This window comes from Camelus bactrianus, chromosome 8, assembly GCF_048773025.1.
Source record: "Camelus bactrianus isolate YW-2024 breed Bactrian camel chromosome 8, ASM4877302v1, whole genome shotgun sequence".
NCBI lineage: Eukaryota > Metazoa > Chordata > Mammalia > Artiodactyla > Camelidae > Camelus > Camelus bactrianus.
In genome coordinates this window covers 8,110,983-8,132,054 of record NC_133546.1, presented here as the reverse complement: position 1 = coordinate 8,132,054, position 21,072 = coordinate 8,110,983, and the positions used below count along the sequence as shown (strand labels likewise).

The window sequence follows — 21,072 nt, the reverse complement described above, 5'->3', positions numbered from 1 at the left end:
ACTTAATATTTTTGGAAGACTGGATTAATTGGATGAATAGATCGTGTTTTTTTAGCAGAAATCTTCATACTTTACAAAATGTATAGACAGTGTCTGTGTCTTGAATGTTTTTTGGATCCATGCACTACAGCGAGAGCCGTCCCGGAGAGCAGAGGAGAGGGTCTGCACGTGCAGAATCCCATGGAAACAGTGCATTGTGTTGGGTCATGTGAGGTGCAGCAGAGTAGATACTGTGTATCTGTGTTTGTATGTTTATATATTTTACATATTTATGTATATAACCTCCAGAGACAGACCAGGAAAATAAGACCACATCCATCTAATGTATGAGTCTTCCTTGGCATTTGGAAAAAAAAATCAATACATTAATTATCAATGTACTTATAACTTGCTTTTTTCTTTCTCTGTTACACTTTAGGGCCCAGAGTGATCCAGACTTCTGCAGCTAATTTTTCACTAAATAATAGCAAAAAGGTAAGTCAGTCTGGGTCTAAGTGGTAGCCGGTGAGTCCTGTAAAGTTCTGGGTCACTGAGAAATGGTCCTGCTTTGAGGGTCATTAAGGTAGACACCCCCTTGCCCTGCAGCTCGCTTCTCAGGCAACGTACATTTCTTACTCCACTGTTAACCGCTGGCCACTGAGTCCTTGTTTGCTAAAATTACCTTTTCTGCTGTAATGGTTACCTCAGTACTGAGAAAGGGTGGTGGTGTTACCTCTTAAGGAACCACAGTTCCCTTCCAGTGCCTGGTTAACTAGTCCTGCTTCCTCACGTGTGCAAGTCTTAGTAGATTTTAAGTTCTGACAATGCTCACTTAAGTATCTGACCCTTTCTTCTTATATTGGCCCAAGTTAAGACGTGGTCTCCCTGCCAGGTTTCTAACAGTAACAGTTCTTTCTAGTGATTGTTTGGTATTTCTTACATGCACTCAGTTTAAATGGAAAATCCTGTTTCTTTCCTTTTTTTTTTTTATATGTGCCTTGATTCTTTACCATCTTTAGAGAAAAACGAAGAACCTTCAGTTGGAGAATTTTGGTATTTAATAAATGCTGACTTGTGAGAGCCCAAACAGCTGAACCTTTTCTTTTTCTTTGCATCAAACATAGTATCTTTGTTGTAGACTGAACACGATTGTCCCACATTCTCACTGTATCATAACGTGTGTGGCTTAAATTTAATTACTTGACCCTAAATGCTCCCTTGTCTTCTTCATTCTCCTGGCCCCCTGCTTGGTTTCCTCCTACAATTCTCAAAAAGGCAAAAAGGAGAACAAGGAAAACTTAACTCTGTTTTTTTGCTACTGCTAGTTTGAGAGGGCCCTCGCTTAGCCTTTCATCACTTTTTTTTTTTTTTTTTTGCATTTCTTTATTTTCTTTAACTCTCAGGCTAAGGATCTATTTGAAGAGGTGCTACCATTGGGTTTCCTGACCATAGTTTGGTCTTTTAAAATTTCTGTCTCTGGCTGTAAGTCCTTGTTTGACACCAAAAATAACACCTGTCCCATGGAACTAACTTGTTTTCAAAAGATCATCCTCACTTCTGAAAGGTGATGGGTCATCCTCCAGTAGGGTTTCAGCACCTCAGTGGCTTTTGGGCAAGTCTTCGGTCACAGGGCATTTCACTGAGGCCTCCCAGAAGCATTGAAACACAAACCCCACCCATTTATGTTCAAAGACTCTGCATTCAGATAGTGCTGGTCTTTGGAGCTAGGGATGGGCTCAGACCCCTTCTGTGTCCAGTGTTGTTTTGGACCAGTGTTGTGTTTTTCAGCAGACACCACAGAAGCATCCCTGGCAACATGGTCTCCTCTAATTTTTCTCTTTAGGGGTGTTAAAGCTGAAAATACCAGATGTCAAACAGTGACATGCCTGGCGTATTGTTAGTGAAAAAATGATTCTTGTGCATATGAAAATATTTTTGTGTTCTTCATTATCTTATTATATGTATCATCATATACTGTTTAATTTTTTCCCCTTTTCTTGGTATTTAAGTAAATGTATTGTCCCAAGGCTGTAGGTGGTGGAAACTACCTGCTTAGAGATTTTCATGAGAGACAGAAGTGAATTGCAGAGGAAAGTTAGTCCTTTCTTTTTCTGGAAGGTGGAGTTTCACTTATATCATCTAAAGGAAAACTGCATGGTTCTGTCTCAGAGCTGACACTCAGACCTTTTTTGTAAATGTAAACTTTGTCTGTGAAGCGGAGGCATTTGGTGGACTCAGTTAAAATGGTCACGTGGATTATGTAACTTCTTTTTTTTCTTTCTGTCTCAGCTAAAACCAATTCAAATACTTTCAAATCCACTGTCTACATACAACCAGCAGCTGTGGCTGACATGTGTTGTCGAGTTGGATCAGTCAAAAGGTATGAAGCCTGACATTTTAGAATGAGTTTTCTTTGTACAGAGCACCGCATTTTAAAGGTCGAAAGAGCTTTAAAATCTTTCAGCAAGTGCGCAGAGATAGATTATAGGGATGGTCATTATTCTTTTTAGTAACAAGTTGGAAGCTGCTTCAGTGCCCGCCAGGGTAGGTTATGATGCTGTGCTCAGGGCACCCCGTCATTGCTCAGGGACCTCCAGTCGGCCCTCGGGGATACTGGCCATCCTTCAGGGTGCCGGTCAGCTTAGCTTAGCGGCTGCGTGGTGTAGGGGCTGCAGTCGCAGCCTTTTTCAGTGGGGTTCTGGGAGAGAATTAAGTCCCGGTGCCCTAAGGCAGTGGTTCTGTCCCCCAGGGACACTTGGCAGTGTCTAGTGACGTTGTGACATTTTGGCTGTCGCAACTGGGGAGGAGGGGATGCTAGTAATATCCCGTGGGTGGAGATCAAAGATGCTGCAAAACATCCTAAAATGCAGCATTCCGCACAGTCATGAATCGTCTGGCCTCAAAATACCAGTGGTGCTGAGGCTGAGAAACCCTGCCCAGAGCACCCACCGTTGGTAATGACCTATTCTGTCTGTCTCGAGCAGCGCTGGTCCAACATCTTCTCTGAGAAGATGCCCCACGTCATGTTCTGTGTTCTGTGATTCAGACGAGACACTTTGGTTGAAAGAATTTGGAAAGATAACGCAATGACTGCAGTAAATTAAAGGGAAAAAATTGCACATTACAAAAAAAAAAACACCCTTTTCCCAACATTTTAAAGAGCACAAATAAACTGATATCACTATATACTTGTATGTCTATAAATGGTCTGGAAGGAGGGGCCCGAACATGAAATTACAGTTTTTCCAGGTGGTGGATTATAAATGTTTACTACCATCTTTGTATTTTTTTGTTCTCTGACTTTTATTTTTTAGCAATGAGCATATAATCAGAAAAATAATAAATTATATAATCACAAAAAATAAACCTATTTTTATTTTGGTACAAAATTAATAAAAATTTGTGTGGGAAATCAAAAAATAAAACTTCCTTAGCCATGAAATAGTTGCCCTTTTGTGAAATGAACTTTTATGGAGGGTCAGAAGCGGAAGTGCATGGAAGGGCTTGACTTTGCCACCAAGCGTGAGGCTCGCAGATGTGCAGAGGCTGCTGGGTCGCGGGGCCCTCCTGGATAACACACGGCCAGGCAGGCGCTTTTGCAGATGTGACAGCCTCTCGTGGTCTCTGACACTGGATTTCTTTCTTTTGTAGAAACATCTCTTCAGACGAACTTCCTCATGACTGTTAAGGTCGATGGTGTAGCTCAGGATGGAACCACCATTCATAACAAAGTTCACAATCGGACAAGGACCCTCACGTGTGCAGAGGTGAGCGCCTCCGCCTGGTCTGTGATTACTCACCTTGCTGCACTGTTGCCGAGCTGCTTTCTGAGGCAAAAAAATTGAGTCACACCAGCAATGGCATGGGAAGCCCATCTAACTGTACACACCGATAACATAAATTCTTATGCATGTGCACACGCAGTACACACATGCACACTCATGCACACACGCACATACACCTGCACCCTGGTGCCAGTTGGCACTGTCTGTGTAACCTTCTGCATGGGTGTCCACAGATGACTGTTGATGGGCTGCCTGTCTCACGTGAAGGTCTGCCTACTGCTGTCCCATGGTCTTTCCTGACTGCTGAGGCCTTGGGTCGTTTGCAGCTGTGGGATGAACGCCCCGATCTGTCTGGGGGGCCCTGGGACCCAGGCCTCTTAGGAAGAGTGCCTGCTTTTTTGAGTCTACTCCAGGGTACATTGTGTGGCCCTGGGGTAGGAAACCGGATGGCACACAGTGGGAGAGGAGCCCTCACTCACTCCAGATTTTGTTAGCGCCATATTCTGCCAGCACCGATGATCAGAGCCAGGTCCCTGCTCTAGCAAAGAGGCTCCGTCGAGACTAAATGGGTCTTGGGTAGTCTAGACAGCACCGGGTGCATCCAGAGAGAAGGCATTGGTTAAGGGACTAGGAACGTGGCTCCCTGCCAGGTACTCTCCATATATGGTCTTGTTCAGTCCCCGGAGCAAGCCCACAACCAGGAACTGTCATCCGAGCCTCATTTTATACAATAAGAGACTAGACAGCTCAAAACACTTGTCCAAAGTGACAGATCATAAGCAGGAGGGCTGTGATCTTTTATTCTGGAGCTTCTGCCCTTAATACCCACACACACACTGCCTAGTTAATCCCGGTGAGATACTAGGCAGTTTTTCCTGGTGAGAAGGACAGCAGATAGGAAAGGATTCCTGTCCAGAGGCTGGCTCTGGTCCCACTTGATTGACGTCTGCTAGAAGATCCTGAAATGGGTCAGAACCATAGCCCAAGGGGGTTGGGCTATAGGAAGGGTGTGCCGGCAGTGCCCCCTCCCAGCACAGTCATCGCAGCGTCTCCTTCCCACCCTGAGCTGTGCCTCTGCCCACCTGCCCTCCGGGGCCTGTGGGATGGGCCTTGCAGGTGGCTCTGGGAAGCCCCAGAAGTGACGGGACTCTCATTCTGCCTCCCCCGTTTATCACCCAGGTGAGCAGGGCTGGGCCAGTTTCTCAAGTGTGTTTTCCTTGTCCTTAAAGTGGAGGTTACACCTTCTCAGGGTGTCTGCAGAGAGTGGTGAGGATCAGGTTGGATCAAGCCTGTGAGACTTGCACTGTTCGAGCCAGTGGGAGGGTCCGTGGACCCCCAGTGCCCGGGGGTACAGTAGGTGCGCTGTCAGTTCTGCTGAATAAATGGGAGGGATGACAGGCGTGGGGTCTGAAAGGACCACTGTGCATGCTGCATCCTTCTCCATCCCCGGGCCGACTGGGCCTGGAGTCCAGCCTCAGCTGGTATTTCAGCACCTGACATTGCTGGTTCTCAGACCGAGCAGGTGATGAACAGGTGCTTAGTGACTTTATCCTGAGACCAGTGTGACTGATCTGCCTGGTTTGCCCAGGCGGAGGGATTTTCCAAGGTGGAAGATTTTGTTTTAAACCAGGGGAAGTCTCAAGCCAGCTGAGATGAGGCGGTTGCCCCACGTACAACCTGTGCTTGAATAGGGCCAGGCTGCCCGAGAGGCCACTTGTCCTTCCTTCTCGGAAGCGCCTGCCATACTGTGCACCTTGACGGTGACCCTTCATGGCTTCTCCGCGCCCCTGTTGGTGGCCCTACTTCAGTTTACTCTGTGCCACCCTTGGGGACTTCTCTGTTCTGTTTGTCCCTCTCTGCTCCAGTCTCTCCTTGACCATTCAAGGAACATTGCCCTGACTTTAAAAAAAGATGGAATTTTTGTTGCAGGGATATTGGCCTCCCTTTCATATTGCCTTTCCTTTTTGTTTTTTTGATGTAAAGAAGAAACTTTGTTTACTGTAGGTAGCAAGGAGGTCTGACCTTCAGGTGAGGAAGCTAAGGTGCTCTCGTGAAGTGATTCTCTAAGGTGCATTGTAATCAGTGCCCAAACCACGGCTTGAACTTGGGATCCCCAAACTCTCAGGTGCTTTCACTGTAATTTTTTCAAACTTGAAGATACATATATTCTGAGGTGTAACTCTTTTGTTAATTAAAACATCCCCTGAAAATCCAGATTCTTATCTTGTAAGAAGTACTTATCTGAGCAGCACAAATCTATTTACTAATGTAAACCTAAATCCTTCCTGGTCACACTGGGTCCTCGGCTGCCCCTCTGCACATCGTCCTGTGACCAGCTGCAGAGGTGAAAGGTGGATTCGGTTTTGCTGAGACCCGGGCCCCACACTCATGTGCCCTGAGGGCTGGTGGCACAGCCGGGGAAGGCTGAGTGGGTGGGAGAGAAACCACAGCTCAGATGTGATGAAAACAGCAGTTGGCTCGTGCGTCAGCCGGGAGAGCAGGGCCTGTGGTCGCCAGAGCCCCCAGCCTCTCCATGCCTATCGCCGAGGGCCTCCCACTCACCTCTCCCACTCTCTCCTGTCCCCTAGATCAGTGCCCTCTCCCCGCCGGCCACCCTCCTGTCTTTTTAAGCCTTCTCATGTGACACCGAGCTCTGTTTTCCTGCCCTGACCTCAGACATTCCTGGCTCGGGAAGCCTTTGATCATCGGTAGGGTGACTCTGCACAATTTAGAGCCACGGCTCCAGCAAGTGCCACGGAGCGGCCGGGTGGTTGTGGGCAGTGGCCGGACTCCTGTGGTGCAGGGTGGGCACATTCTGTCAGATCCCGAGGAGGCTCTGAGGGGTGTGCTGGCCTGGCTACTGAGTACGGTCCACGTCTGCACTGAGGCTTGGTGCCTCTCTCCTCTCTGAATAGAAAAGACCCGAGTCTTCATTCTAAAGGACAGAAGAGAGGCTGGGCCGACCAGTGAATGCACACACCACACGCCTACAGAGCCTCGCCAGCTCCTGTCCACACAGCCTGTGCCCTGGATGTGATCCTGACCTCCTAACAGGCTGCAGGGGGCTCCCCGTGGGCAATAGGATAGTGGAGAGACGGAAAATCCATAATCCACTCCATGTCGTTACAGCAAGTGCAGGAGTGGGCCAGGAAGCACAGTGTGGCCAGGGCTGGGGTTTGTTGTGTCTCAGCCAGGGTGCCCCGCCCACCTCGCACAAGTGTGTTTGTGGAAACATCAGGTTTGTGTTTCATTAACTTACCTTTTTATGCAGGTGATGTACTATTTTGAATCTTCCGAAGTAGAAAGGTTTTAATGACTGTAAATCATGTATTATTTGTTTCTAAAAATACTCATTTGGTTCTTTCTAAGAACTGTTTTTGGCTGGCATCTGAATTTTTCTGGGCTTCTGGCTGGTTCCCTGGAGATGATCGGTCCTGATCATCTGTTGTTGGAACATGTTACTTCATGGGTCAGTTGGTGGGAGAGTCTTGCTTGCTTTAAAGACACAGATCCTCCTTGTGTATTTGCAGAAATGTGCAGAAATCATTGTGGTTCACCTTGGCTACTTGAATTACACTCAGTATACGGTGATTGTGGGATTCGAGCACCTGAGTCCACCCATCAAGGAAATGAACTTCACCGTAAGTATACCACAGTGTTTCCATGGCTCATTTGTTTACTTCCATTCGATGCTGGAATGGCTGAAATAGTCACAGCGTCGAAATCACGTTACTTTGGCCAGTGGACGACATGTACGGTCTAAAACTATGGAAAAACCATAGTTTCTTACGTATATGGAACCAGAAAGAGCTTACAGAAACAGCATGGAGTTGGAAAACCGTGGTGTTCTCTGAGATTTAGAAGAGAGAAGAGCAGCCTTCTTCCAGCTAGAAGGTAGCCCGGCATGTGCTCCTTGAAAGCCAGGACTCCCTTCTCCGGTGCCTTCTGCAATGGGCGGTCTTCAGACCCTGCCAGACCTCTGGTGAGGGGCCTGCCCGTGGTCACACAGCTCTGGTGGTCAGACTTCCCTGTCTCGCGTCCAGCTGAAATCAGCCTCCTTGTTCCTGCCACTTGCTGGGAGTCAGACTGATAAGCCTGGTGACTAGGAATGTGGGTTTTGGATCTGACAGAAGAGCTGGTTCAGATCCTGGCACCACGATTAACTGTTTGACATTATTGCACCTCCATTTCCTTATTGAAAAGCCACTCCCTCATGTAGCTGGGGCTATTAAATGCTGGTGCCTGTGCATTTATTAAACTACACTTTGTTGAGATGTCATTCACACACGAGGGAAGCCTGTTATGCAGCCATGTCCCGCTCCTCCCTCCCCTGGCCCCCCAGGCAGTCACTAATCTGCCCTCTATGTCTGTGGGTTTGCCTGTGTTGGGCATTTCGTAGGAAAGGAATCACTTGGCATGTGAATGACGTCTTTCACTAAGCAGTGCTCTCAAAGTTCACCGTGCTTTGCAGGTATCAGTACTTCATTCCTCTTTTCGCCAAATAGTATCTCATTGTGTGTTTGCGGCCTTTGTGTATCCAAGCATCAGTTGATAGGCATTTGGGTTGTTTTCGTTTTTTTGACTCTGATGAATAATGCTGCTTGAACAGGTTTTTATTTGGACATGTGTGTCCCCTGTCCCACGAGGTCATGGTGTCTGGTTCCCTCCTGTGCCCTCCGTGGTTTTCCCCATTTCTGGGAGACCCGGCAGGGTTGGTGCCCAGCACCTGCTTGCTGTAGGTGCTCAGCAAACGGCAGCTGTTGTTAGGGTCACACTGCTTTTTTCCATCCTCTGTCTCTAGACTACCTCACACGAGCTTTTCCTTTGTCTGCCTGACACCTGTGCAATGTCGGAAGATGACCATCTCATCCCCTTCTGTCCTTCACGACGCCCTGGGGGCCTCCAGGTTTCCTCCCCAACCCCTCCGGCAGCCAGGCCAAGGTGGGGGCCCACCGTGGAGGGAGCAGGCGGCCCCCCCAGGTGTCGCTGGAGCCCTGACAGCCGGCTCCCGTGGAAGCTGCAGCGCCCTCGGACCCCCCCGGACTTGTCCTCTGTCACTGTGCGGTTTGGGCCCCTTCGCTCCCTGCCTCTGTGCCTGGCCGCTCTTGAACTTCCTCTTTGCTTTTGGCTTCCTGCCCTAGCCTCTCCGGATCTTTGAGTTTGGCTCTGGATTCTGTTCTTTGTTGTACGAATGGTTTCCTCGAACTTTGTCCTCAGAAAATCTGATCGGCGTTCTGCCTGTGTCCTCAGGGTCTTGACGCAGCAGTGGAACCCCGGCAGGGCCTCAGACATGTGTCCTGAGCGCAGGCGCACTTTGGTCTCACCCTGTGCCAACCGCCCTGGCTGTAGACTTTGCTCTTTGCTCATCCTTCTGATGGAGAATGCAGGACCTCTCCTTCCTGTCCTCCCAGTCAGAACACCATCTCCTGAAAGCCCTCTATCAGAGTTCTCAGCAGTTCCCCCTCAAGGTTTGTTTCCTGGGTTTGTTTGTTTTTGATTGGGTTCTCTCCTTCCATCTTCTATATCTGTTTACATTTCTTCTTAAACTTATTCCTAAGTAGTTTTATATGCATTTCAGATCAACTTGTCTCGTGCCATTTTGCTGTTGCTAACGGAAGGCAGGTGAAGCGGTCTTAGTCTGGGCACAGTAGGGAGGCTGCCGTCAGAACAGCTCGCCTGAGTTATGCCAGCCCCCAGAGCTTCACTTTGGTAGCCCTCTGCAGCATCCAGAAAGCTCAGACTCAGGACCCTTGGGATTTGCGAGATTTTTCTTTTTTCTTTTTTTTTTTTTTGGTATATTCCTGTATCCCCAGTACCCAGCAGAGTGCCTGGCAGCAGTTATGTTTGTAATAAATAGTTATTGGTTGAATTGAAGAATAAACACCGTAGCACTTCACAAAATAAGGAATTCAGATGGCCAACAGACCTATGAAATGATGTTTTTCTTTGCTAAGAACCAAAGATGTAGAGAGTACAAGACGGAATGTCTTTTTTTTTTTTTTTTCCGCCTATCAAACAGTCAAAATACTGACAAGAAAAATAACATCTAGGGTTGAGGAAATGTAAGTTCTCTCACACAGGTGAATGGGGATATAAATTGAACTTCTGAGACCAATTCAGCAATATACCAAAGCCTCTGTGGGTAAATTCTTTTTGACCCCGTCATTCAGCTTCTGGGAGTTTATTCTAAAGAAATAATTAGAAAGGTAGATTTATTTTCAAAAGTGTTCCTCATAGCAGGAAGTTGGGAGCAATCCGTATTTCAGCAGTAAAGCTCTGTTTAAATAAATAAATTAGGTCTTCTGTGGCTGGTAAAATAATAAACTGGTCACAAAGCAGGATGGATAGAACAAAACACATACTGATTTTTTAAAAAAGGAAAGAAAATGTATGAATTAAAAGTGTTAATTAAAATTTTATATGATAGAAAACTGAAGGCTATCTCTGGGTGGTGGCATTAATGTTTAATTTCTTTTTTTCTCCTCTTTTTCATAAGGAGCTTTTATTAATTACATTTATCATCAGGAGAGAAAATTATTTGTTTTTCAAAAAGCTCCTAAGAAAATTGATATTTGAAAGGGGAAGTCTAACATACAGTCTAGCCGCTCACTCCAAAAAGTTCGGTTATCCAAGAGCTGCCTCAGAGATTCACAAGGTAACATTATGTCTAGAAAGGAATTTAGATATTAGAGAACCTTCTGTAAAGTGTTTCAATGTTTTTTATAAAATTGCTGCTGAAGACAGTATCCCTTACGCTGCTAACTCTGATCTAAACCCGCAAACAGGATTCCTCTGACCATTTGTTATGGCTCCATTTATTAGCTGTGCAGTCATCACATTTCTCTTTTGGTATTAGCTGCTAGACATTTTCGAAATAAGTTTTATGCTGAATTGTAGTAATTACTAACATCCTGGTATGTAGGTTGCTGGTATAATTACCCTCTTTCTTTATTGTTTTACCTTTTTAGAATCCTTTAAGATTGTTTCTGTCAAATCTGGCTTTTTATTATAAGCTACCTTCATTCCTTTTTGGAAGTAAACAAAATATAATTAGTAAAATATATCTTAAGAGTATTTTAGTGATACTATCATACACCCACCAGAATGGTTAAAATAAAAAATGCAAAAAAAAAATGCCAAAGTTGGTAAGGATGTGGAGCAGCCAGAGCTCTGTACCCTGCTAGTGAAAGTGTAAGTTGGTGCAATGGAAATGCAAAATATAGACCAAACATTTAAATTTTCACATCATAGCAACACAATTCTAAATAGCTCCCAACTGTAAACTACCCATCGACAGTAGAATGAGTACATAAATTGTGGCATCTTCCTGTAATGGAATATTATACAGCAGTGAGAGTGAGTGAGGACAGCAACATGCAACATTGAGGATGACTTTTGTGAATGTAATTGTTGAATAAAATATGCCAAATACAAGATAGAACATAGTGTGTGATTCCATGTGTATAAATCACAAAACCAGGCAAAATGAATGAATCCATGCTGTTACTTCCGGATCAGTATTACTCTTGGGTGGGTAGTGACTTAGAGGGGGCGTACAGGGAGGGGCTTCTGGGGGGATGTGATGGTATTTTTGAGCTCAGGTTTTGACCGTGAGAAGCGTGCTTCCTCTCTCCTTTTTCTCTCAGCCCCGTGTTCTGTGGACTTCCAGTTCATGGACTTCTGTGTACATGTTTATCTTTCTGAAGGACAGTGGCAGTCCTTCTGTCTCTTCTGTCAGTCTGCTCCTTTTGGCTGTGTCTTGCCCACCTCCCATTGCCAGTCAAGTCAAGACCACCTTCCAGGTCCTGCAGGGACTTACCAGGTACTGCTTGTCTCCTGTGTTTTCAAAGACGTTTGTTCCCTTGGCCAGGCTCCGCACATGTGATGGAGTGGAGACTTCAGACCCCCGCCGACTGCTTGCACTCACTTTTCCATCATTTTCTTCTGAGCGTTGCGAGCACCTTCTCTGCACATGTCACATCAGCCCCCTGTGTTGTCACAGCTGATCTGGGCATTGTCCCCTCTGATAAGTGATTGATCTGTTCAGGTCAATTCTTGAATAACATCCTGTAGACATTGTCCATTTTTCATTTCTTCCTTTTTATTCCTAAGCTGTGACTTTTCACTGGGGGATGAGATCAAAACCACAACCCACGTTCCCGAGTACTCTGGTCTTCTGTCGGATGGCTCCTCCACTCTGCTCCACTGGGAGTGAGAGGCCTGGTGGCAGGCAGTGCTTTGAGAAGGACCAGTGGCTTCTTGGCTCAAACCTGATACGTCGTCGTCACAGGACAGATTACAGGGCCGTGTGCTAGGCTCTTCCTCCCCTAACATTTCTGTGTGGCATCTTTCACATCGTGTTTCAAGCCTTGGAAACCAGGCTGTGAGTCTGGCTGGGGACCTCATTCTGGGGTCGCTTCATGCTGTGCAGGTTCTGTGCACGGTGCGGGGCTGAGCAGCCCGCACCCGGTCCTCCCTCCCCTGTGTTCTGCGGCTTTCCCATTCAGGGGACTTGCTGAGGATGGCACAGAGTACTTGTTCTCTGCCCCCAAGTTAGTCAGCTCCTGGAGTTGTTTCTACTGTTTTTTTTCCTCCCCTAAGTTCAATTGTGTCACGTCCACACAGGGTCTAACATTGTATTTGCTTGCACATGGTCAAAGTAGGTGCTCAGCGAATGTTGAATGGATGTGTGGAGGAGCTGGACCCCAAACCTGTAGCTTGTAACGAGGGGGAAATGACCCAGGGCATGAAAGGGGCCCTCGTTCCCAAGGTCAATTCACGAATGACAGGTGAGCCCATCTCTGGAGGGACAGAGGCGGCTTTGTGAACACTGCGGGGTCGTGATGCAAAAGCCATGAAGGGATTGATAGCTCTTAAGACTTCAAAGAAAATGTCTAAAACCCAAGGGTTTCCTGGGATTATACTGTTCTCTTTTACTTACTTACTTTTTAGTTTCAGATGCACACTTTGGCACCTAAGAATAAGTGTGCAGACAAGCCCCCGTAGTCTGTGTTGGGTCCGTACAGCGGCCACTCTGGTTACGCCACTGCCTGACAGTCCCTGGGACTGTTACCCCCCGCCCCAGCCCAGGCATCACCGGACCCATGGCGGCTGGAGGGCCGCTGTCTGTAGCAGGGGGGCCCAGGCCCTGTTCTCCAAGCTTCACACCTTCTTCTTGGGCTCACTCAAGGAAAAGATAGACTTTCAAACCCTTGGCACAGGTGAATGCCAGGTGGAGCCGTGAGGCTGGTCTGGCCTCAGAGGACACAGAGGTGATTCTGCTCAGCTGCTGCAGACAAAGACGGCCTCCCAAGTGCTCGTGGTGGGAAGTTTCCCGTGTCAGGAAAGGCGGTGGAAGGTACCACAGGAGCAAAGTAAGACAGGGTCCCGGGTGCCCGCTGAGCGCCAGGCCCCAGCTCAAGGCCCAGCACTGGGAGCCAAGAGCAAGCTTTGTTTTTCTTCTGGGTCTCAACTGCTCATCTTTCTCCTCCCCTCCTATTAACTCACATTTTAGAGCTAAAATATGGATTTTAGGTTAAGCTATTCATTTATTGAATAGAGCATTATTTTCTAGTGCTGATTTTGTAAGTGAGCGAGTTGATTGTTTTGTACTCCTGAGACAGTATCCCCTCCTCCTGGGGGTCCGTGGTTATTTTCTTTCCTAAGACTTACAGTCCCTTGAGGGTAGAAATACATACTTTCTTCACTGTTACTTTAAACATATTTTGTGAGTCTTTTTCTTGTAGTAACTATTCTTTTTTCTCTTCTTGATTATGCCTTAGAATTTGTTTTTTTAAACTAAGGTATTAGACTTCTTTAAATATTATGTTCACATCATCGCTCATAATCACTACTGTGATCATTTTGTAAATAATACTGTTGTAAAATGTAAACAATATGGCAGTAGTCACAATAGCTGTATGGCTTCGGATTTAGAAGAACAGCATTATTGTTTACTGGACTTTCATGTTTGCCAGGCGCTGTGCTACAAACTTCTTCCATGCATCATCTTATTTCATTGTTATGAGAATTCTACAAAGTAGCTAACAGTATCCCTACTTTATGGAGGAGAAATCTGAGGTTTGATGAGATTGTCAGTTGCCCAACCAGAAGATGGAAGAGCAGGGATTTGAACCTGAACCTCTGACTTCACGATGTGTGTGCTCTTCATCCCTGTGGTCCCTGCTTTCCCGTGAGCATCAACTGTTAATAGTTGGTTTCTGTTTGATAGGTTGATTTGGGTGTAATTGACATAGAGTGAAGTGCACATGTTTAAAACATAAAATCTGATATATTTTGACATGTGTGAATACCTGGGAAGCCACCACCATGATCCAGAGTACAGCCTCCCACCCCTAAAAGTTTCCTTGCAGCCCTTCCTCCTGTTAGGTTCTCATCCCCAGGACCCCTTCCTCCTGTTGGGGTCTCATCCCCAGGCCAGCACCAATCTGCTTGCACTGCGGATTCATTTGTATAAAGGAGTCATACAGCACGTCTGCGTTCTTTCGCTCAGCATAGTTATTTTGAGATTGATTGACGATGTATCAGTAGTTCCTTTCTTGGTGGTGCTGGGTCATGCTCCAGTGCGTGGACATAGCACAGTTTATCCCCTCATCTGCTCGTGGACATCTGGGTGGCTTCCAGTTTGGGGCTGCTATAAATAAAGCTGCTGTGAACTTCTGAGTACAAGTCTGTGTGGACATGAGCTTTCACTTCTCTTGGGTAAATACCTACGAATACCCTGGCTGGTCACACGGTAGGGGTCGTGTAACTGTTTAAGAAGCTGACACACTGGGTCCCAGGGTGGCTGTCTTGTTCCACGTTCCTGTCAGCAGTGCTAGAGCCCCGGTTGCTTCACATCCTTGTCCCTCGGTAGCTTGGCCTTTGTAATTCTGGCCGTTCTAATAGGTGTGTAGCGGTATTGCATTGTTAACAGTACTGTGAAAATAGTGGTCTTCCTGGCTTGCATTTTTTGACCAGAAATCTATCATCCTTATTTTTATCCTTTAATAATACCCCTCCCCTCCTGCCCGCTCCCTTACTCCCACTTTTAAGATTTTTCTTTTACTTATGAAAACAGTTTGATTATGGTGTTCCCTGGTGACTTTTCTTCATATTTATTGTACTTAGGGTCCACTGAGCTTCTTTGGTTTGTGAGTTTATAGTTTTCATCAAATTTGGGAAAATTTTGGCCATTGTTTCTGCAAAGATTTTTTTCTATCCTCCTGCCCTCTCCCTGCCAATAGAAATTCGAGGACTCCACTTGTACACCTGTTAGGCCACCTGAAGTTGTATCACAGCTTACTGATGCTCTGTTCATTTTTGTTTCATTTTAGATCATTTCTTCTGCTCACCTTCATGTTTGTTACCCTCTGTAATGTCTCCCTCGAGGTCTCTGTCTCACCTGTTCAGTCTCTCCTCTGCCCCCTTGGTGTCCTCATCCACTAATTCTGTCGTCTGTGATTTCTGGGTCAGTTTCGATTGATTAGTTTTTTCCTCATTAGGGTTTATATTTTGTTGCTTTTTTACATGCCTGGCATTTCTGATTCAGTGCCAGACATAATATTGACTGTTAGAGTTTTGTATTCTGATAAACATGAGCTTTGTTCTGGGATGTTGTTACGTTACTTGGAAGTGGTTTGATCTTTTCAGGCCTGATTTTGAAGTTTACTAGATGAGACCAAAGCAGCATTGAGTCTAAGGCTGATTTTTCCCCACCACTGAGGTAAAAGCATTTGGAGTATGCTGCACAGTACCCATTTGTGTGTTTCTTCTCACCGCTGTTACTGGCCCTCTGTGAGTGCTGGTGACCCTTTGAGGGTGGTTTGCAAATGCTCCTGCACTGCTCAGCATTCAGGTGAGGATGGGGAGAGGGCGGTGTTTGGCAGGTGTCCGGAGCTCGCTCTGTGCTGCCCTTAGTGCTTGTCCTGTGGGTCGTAGCTGGTGGACTGTGGCCCTGCACTCACAGCGGTGTGTTCACGACTTGGGGAGACCACTGGGTTCTGCTTGGGGTTCCCCAGGGCTTGGGGTGACCAGAGGGTACACCTCTCCCCCATCAGCCAGAGATTGTGGCCTGTCATTGCCTTGTGTCCTCTGTGTGTGTGTGTGTGTACATTTAATGTTTCAGGCAAGTAAAATCTAGTGTCTGTAGCTCTCTCTGCTTTGCACAATTTTTAAATTGCTCAGATGATTTTAATTCAATGCATATTCAGTCCATGGAAATGATGGGGCTTACTGGCCTGGTGCAGAGTGGATGAATCTGGCTCGAGACCGAAGCTGGAAGGGCTGCCCTCCGCCTGTGGTCAGCACGTGGGGCATCTCCGCTCTGTTAGGTGTGTACTTGATGTGAGTCACGCTCCACACGAGAACTGACAACTGTCACTCCACTGTGGTTTTTTGATGTCAGATTTATGTTTTTATGTTTCACTTAGTCTTTTTTAACAACATCACACCTGTGCACGTTTTTGCATCTTTTAAAAATCTGTTTCTTTTAATGGAAAGTATGGCTTTCTAATTAAGGGATTGACAGTGTTGATCTTTGATATGAGATTTAAAAGCGAAATGCTCTTATTATTATTTTAGAATAATTTATCTGCCAGATTCGTCATTAGTATGCCATTATTTAAAACTATTTTCAATTTTGGTACGATGTGTGTGTTCCTAAATATAAAACTAAAATGTACTAAGTGTTAAAATTTTAGAATATGTAAGAAAAGTATAGGGAAAGAGAACATTTTAAATTACATGTTGTCCTGTGCTTAGAGGTAACCGTTACTGATCTGGCGTACTTCCTTTCAGATGCATTTTTCCAATTTGTTCTCCTGCTTTCCATTTTAGTGGAAGACTTATGACCCTGCATTTTCCAAGTTGGAAATTTGGTTCCGATTCGTCTTTGTGGTGCTTACCTTCATTGTCACTGTAAGTACCTTTCACCTGCCAGAATATGTCGGAAACCTAAGAAGGGCAAAGTTAGTTTATGAATTATGATTATTGAAGTGTGAACTACACAGGAGATTTATCTGAACTTGGAGACACTCCACCCAATGAGCCGACTCCATGTTATTAAATATCCTGTATTTCTGCTAGGGTGCTGGGTGCAGGAAGAATGCTGTGGTAGCTTTAGTAAGGACTTCTGCGTAGTACATAGTAATTACAGATCACTGACTTGTAAGTAAATTCTCGTCGATGTGTAATGACAAATGTCAACCTATGCGGAAGGAATTCTGCCTTGTTTGAATGACCTTCTTTGAGTGCAGAGTACAGCACATTCTTGGGTTTTTACCTTGGAAAATGGGATCAGACCTTTCAGTCTTTGGGCTTTTTCTGGAGTGAGGCCACAAATGAGGGGGAGTGGACATGCAGGCTGTTGGCTCATTTGGGATCCGAGGTCTCTGTCCACAAGTGCACTGTGACTCTGGGGGATGGTTACCCATGGAGTACAAGTGGTTTCCACAGAAGCCGAGCCGGAGAAGGTGGGAACTTATAAATTGGAGGAGGTGTACCTGAAGGGTGGTATCCTGCCCTCATCGGCTGCTTGCCCCATGCCAACACAGAGGGTGTGACATTTAGGAGATATGTCCACTCTCTGTAGGGGTGGCCACTCCAGTTGCCACCCAAGGAACTTGTTGCTCCGCCGACTAATTGTATACAGAAGGAGCCAGGCTCACAGGGGACACATGAGGAAAGTGCCTGATGGCAGTGATCTGGGGCCTGAGTGTGGACGGAGGGCAGGACGTGGCCACAGAATACGCAGAGAGCTGGGCCTGCCCGGGGCTTCCCCTCAAGAACTTACTAAGGGAATGTGGAAAACTGCCATTCATATTTGGTCTGTCAGAAATCCTTGCTGTTTCTTGAGGGATTTCTGTGGCCTGGGAGTCTGCTGTCACACTCTGGGGCCCCAAGACCTGGCCCCCAGGGCACCATGTTCTCAAATAAGGGAAGTGGGCCCTACCATGCATCAGGTCCTGGGTTCAATCTCCAGTGCCTCCATTAAAATAAATAAATAAATGAATGATTGAATGAATGAATAAATGTAATTCCAACCCCCTCCAAAAAACAAAAAAAGCTCAAGAGAAGTGGGCCTGATCCTGACAGACTAGAGGAAATGGCCCATCAGCCCAGGACGTCCAAACTGCCTAGAAAATTATTGGCTTATGTTAGATTGCAGAAAAAACAAGAAAGCAAAACAAAACAACTCCTAAAAATCACAAATTGTATGTTTTAAAGAGTCTAAAGAAATTTCTCCTAGAGGCCAGTTCAGCTTCAGGAAGGCATTTGAAAATAAACACATTGTCTGACCATGGTTGTAAGCCTCGTTCCCTTGGCTTCTCCTCGGGGAGCCCTGGTGCCTCCATCTGTGAAAGTTGCCCCTCGAGGAGCGTGGGGCCTGTGCCCGCAGACGTCCTAACCTGTGGCCCCATGGGGACCTGGCCAGGAGGAGGTGGGGTGGTGGCCGTTACACCCCTTGTCCCCTCCAGCCCTGGGGAGGACAGCTGTGACCGTCTCCTCCGTGGCTCCTCGGCAGCAGTTCAGCACCGTCTCCCAGTTGTCACTGATGGTGTCGGGATAGTTCAGCCAGGAGTTAACTCAGCAGGTCTTGGCTGGCACCTAGATGGTGGGTTCAGGGAGAGGGAACGTGGCGCATGAGGGGTGTGGCGGACAGTGATGGGCCTGGTCTGGTTCGCAGTGCCTGTTCGCCCACTCCCTGCGGAAGTTCTCCATGAGAGACTGGGGGATCGAGCAGAAGTGGATGTCCATCCTGCTGCCTCTGCTGCTGCTTTACAACGGTAGGTGCCATTTTCACTTTGGAGCCTTCCCCTTTAACATTTAAAGCTGGAAAGCATCCTAGAGGTGGCCTGGTCCTGGCGTCTCCAGAAGCTCCCAGGGACCCCTGGAGGAGTAGGTGGCAGCGCTCCCATGTGGCGTGAGTGATGCGGTACCAGGAGACGGCAGACATGGCCACTGGGGACGCGGCTGAAGGGAGCAGATGGCGCTCCGTTGGGATCACTGGAGCCACCTGTTCATTGGCTTTTAGGTTTTAAAAAATAAAACAGCCTTCATTCACTCCCTTCCCTTTGGCTCTGACCGGGGAGAAGGCGATCTGAGTTCCGCTCTCACACGGGACGGGCGCCTCGCTGGGTGCTGGCGAGCCTGCCTTCAACAGGCCTGTCTGCCTTTCGCCTTGCAGACCCCTTCTTCCCCCTCTCCTTCCTGGTGAACAGCTGGTTCCCGGGGATGCTGGACGACCTCTTCCAGTCGGTGTTCCTGTGTGCGCTGCTGCTCTTCTGGCTGTGTGTGTACCACGGCATCCGGGTCCAGGTGAGCCGACAGCCCTCAGCACTGCTGGGGGAGTCAGGGACTCAGTCCTTCCGTTCCGGACTCTGGTGGTAATCCTTAAGATGAACTTGCCTTTGAGGACTGTCTTCAGCCTCGTAGTCAGCAGAACGCGTGCCGTGTAGAAGTGATTTCAGTACCTGTGATCCAGTGTGGTCTACTGGGGGGAATGGTTTGCTAGAATTACTAACTTCTCTATTTCTTACTCTTTTTTTTTTTTTTTTTTGCTTTTTTAGGGAGAAAGGAAGTGCTTGACTTTCTATTTGCCTAAATTCTTCATTGTTGGACTATTGTGGTTGGCCTCTGTTACTCTTGGAATATGGCAGACGTGAGTAATTTTACTGTGTGTGGAACTTCAGTCTTAGCGTTTAACAAGGGCAGATAGACCCAAAGTTGACTGTTTTGTGAACTCAATCGGAAAGGAATCTGTCACTTAGTGTTTCAAGACTTGGTAGTGTGACTTGAGCTGAGGATTCATTTTCGCTTGAATGGCATGCAGAGATGTACACGATTCTTCTAGTCTAGGGTGGACAATGAAGAAGACCAGGTCGTTTCAGATTTCTCCTCCCAAGAGGCAGAGACTTCACGTGCAGGAATGACACTCAGGTCTGCTCCTGGCTCACCACTGTCCCCAGGCGTGGTTTCTCCTTTGGCTGCATCTGTAAACTTCCTCTTCCTTTCACTAGCTTTTCCACGTGCCTCTCCCCACCCACCTGTCATCTCTGCAACCCAGTGTCATTTTGAAATGAGCTTCGTGAAGTTTGTACTTACTTTTATTTGTTTCTTTGTGTGCTCATCTATTTCTTAGTGCCCATGTACGCCATTGAAAAGTGCTTGGAAGACATCTCTTAAAACTGCCAGAGAAATAATAGTATAGGGGTTTTCATAACGAAAAATACTGCAGCTTCACAATACTGATGCCTGTGGGCAGTTAAGCTTCGTTGTGTGCTCTTTCAATATGAAATTAGGGTGTCTCATAAATTTAGGATCACTTTTTAAAAATCTTTTACTCTTGGTCAGCAAGTAGTTTATGTTAATAAGTTTTTTTTTAAAGCCAAGTGAGAGAAAGTGTAAAATAAAAAGTAAACTAGTTATTAACCTATGTTTTTTTATAACATCTTATTTTTAGAGTTAATGAATTACATGATCCAATGTACCAGTATCGAGTTGACACAGGAAATTTTCAGGTAAGGATTGTTGGTGAAGCCTGAGGATTTTTTTTAAAATGCTGTTTTAAAAAAATTACTGAATTCAGTAACTTAAATTGTACTGTTGACACAAGCTTGCTAACTGGTTGTTTGGGAAGGACTGTAGAAAGTTCATGGGTGGAAAATTTGGAAAAATGTATTTGAATAGTGTGAAAAATAAAATTTTAGATACTATGTTGTTGCTCCCCGCCCTTGGTTTATGGATGCAGTGCCAGGGCGCAGACGTTGTGTCAAATTCTAGGAACCTTGCAGAACAATTAGGAACACGTTTTGTTCATGTAATTCTGTGAAGTAGTGGGAAGGTGTCCTGGGGCCGGGGCCGGCTTCGTGGGCCTGCAAGGCCTGCGGCCACAGGGCCCTGCGCTCGAGGTGAAGCTCTGCTGTCACCGTCCTGAAATTTTTGGTCCTTTTTAAATGAGGCATCCAGCATCTTTATTTTACGTGGAGGCCCACGAATGGCAATCAGCCATGAGTGAGGCCTCCTCTCGACCGTCCAGAGTGTGTCCCATCCCTCTATGCCTCACAGGCAGCCCCCCCTGGGCGCAGCACGCTGCCGGGCCCAGGCGTGGAGGTGCCCAGTGCCAAGGGGCAGGGGGGCCCTGCCAGGAGTCTAGGAGTCATGCTCCCAGCGCAGGGCAGTCCCAGAGGCACAAAGGTGAATCCTGACCTTGGGTGACATCCAGCGTTTTTCTGTATGGCTTTGCAGAGAGTGAGCAAATCTGTAGTTCTTTGTGGGAATGGCCTCTGAAAAAGAGGGGAGTTTAGTG

General features: G+C 46.6%; 1 protein-coding gene across 1 annotated transcript in view; it reads left to right on the top strand.

Annotated features, from left to right (window-relative positions):
• The window catches only part of TMEM181 (transmembrane protein 181), a 50,679-nt gene that overhangs the window by 19,267 nt on the left and 10,340 nt on the right, over positions 1-21,072 (top strand). Inside the window, exons 3-11 of the mRNA XM_074368072.1 lie at positions 419-474; positions 2,269-2,359; positions 3,631-3,746; positions 7,295-7,405; positions 16,602-16,682; positions 18,451-18,550; positions 18,952-19,082; positions 19,334-19,425; positions 20,227-20,284. Of these exons, the coding sequence (XP_074224173.1) occupies positions 419-474; positions 2,269-2,359; positions 3,631-3,746; positions 7,295-7,405; positions 16,602-16,682; positions 18,451-18,550; positions 18,952-19,082; positions 19,334-19,425; positions 20,227-20,284 (836 nt within the window). The remainder of the gene's footprint in view (positions 1-418; positions 475-2,268; positions 2,360-3,630; positions 3,747-7,294; positions 7,406-16,601; positions 16,683-18,450; positions 18,551-18,951; positions 19,083-19,333; positions 19,426-20,226; positions 20,285-21,072) is intronic.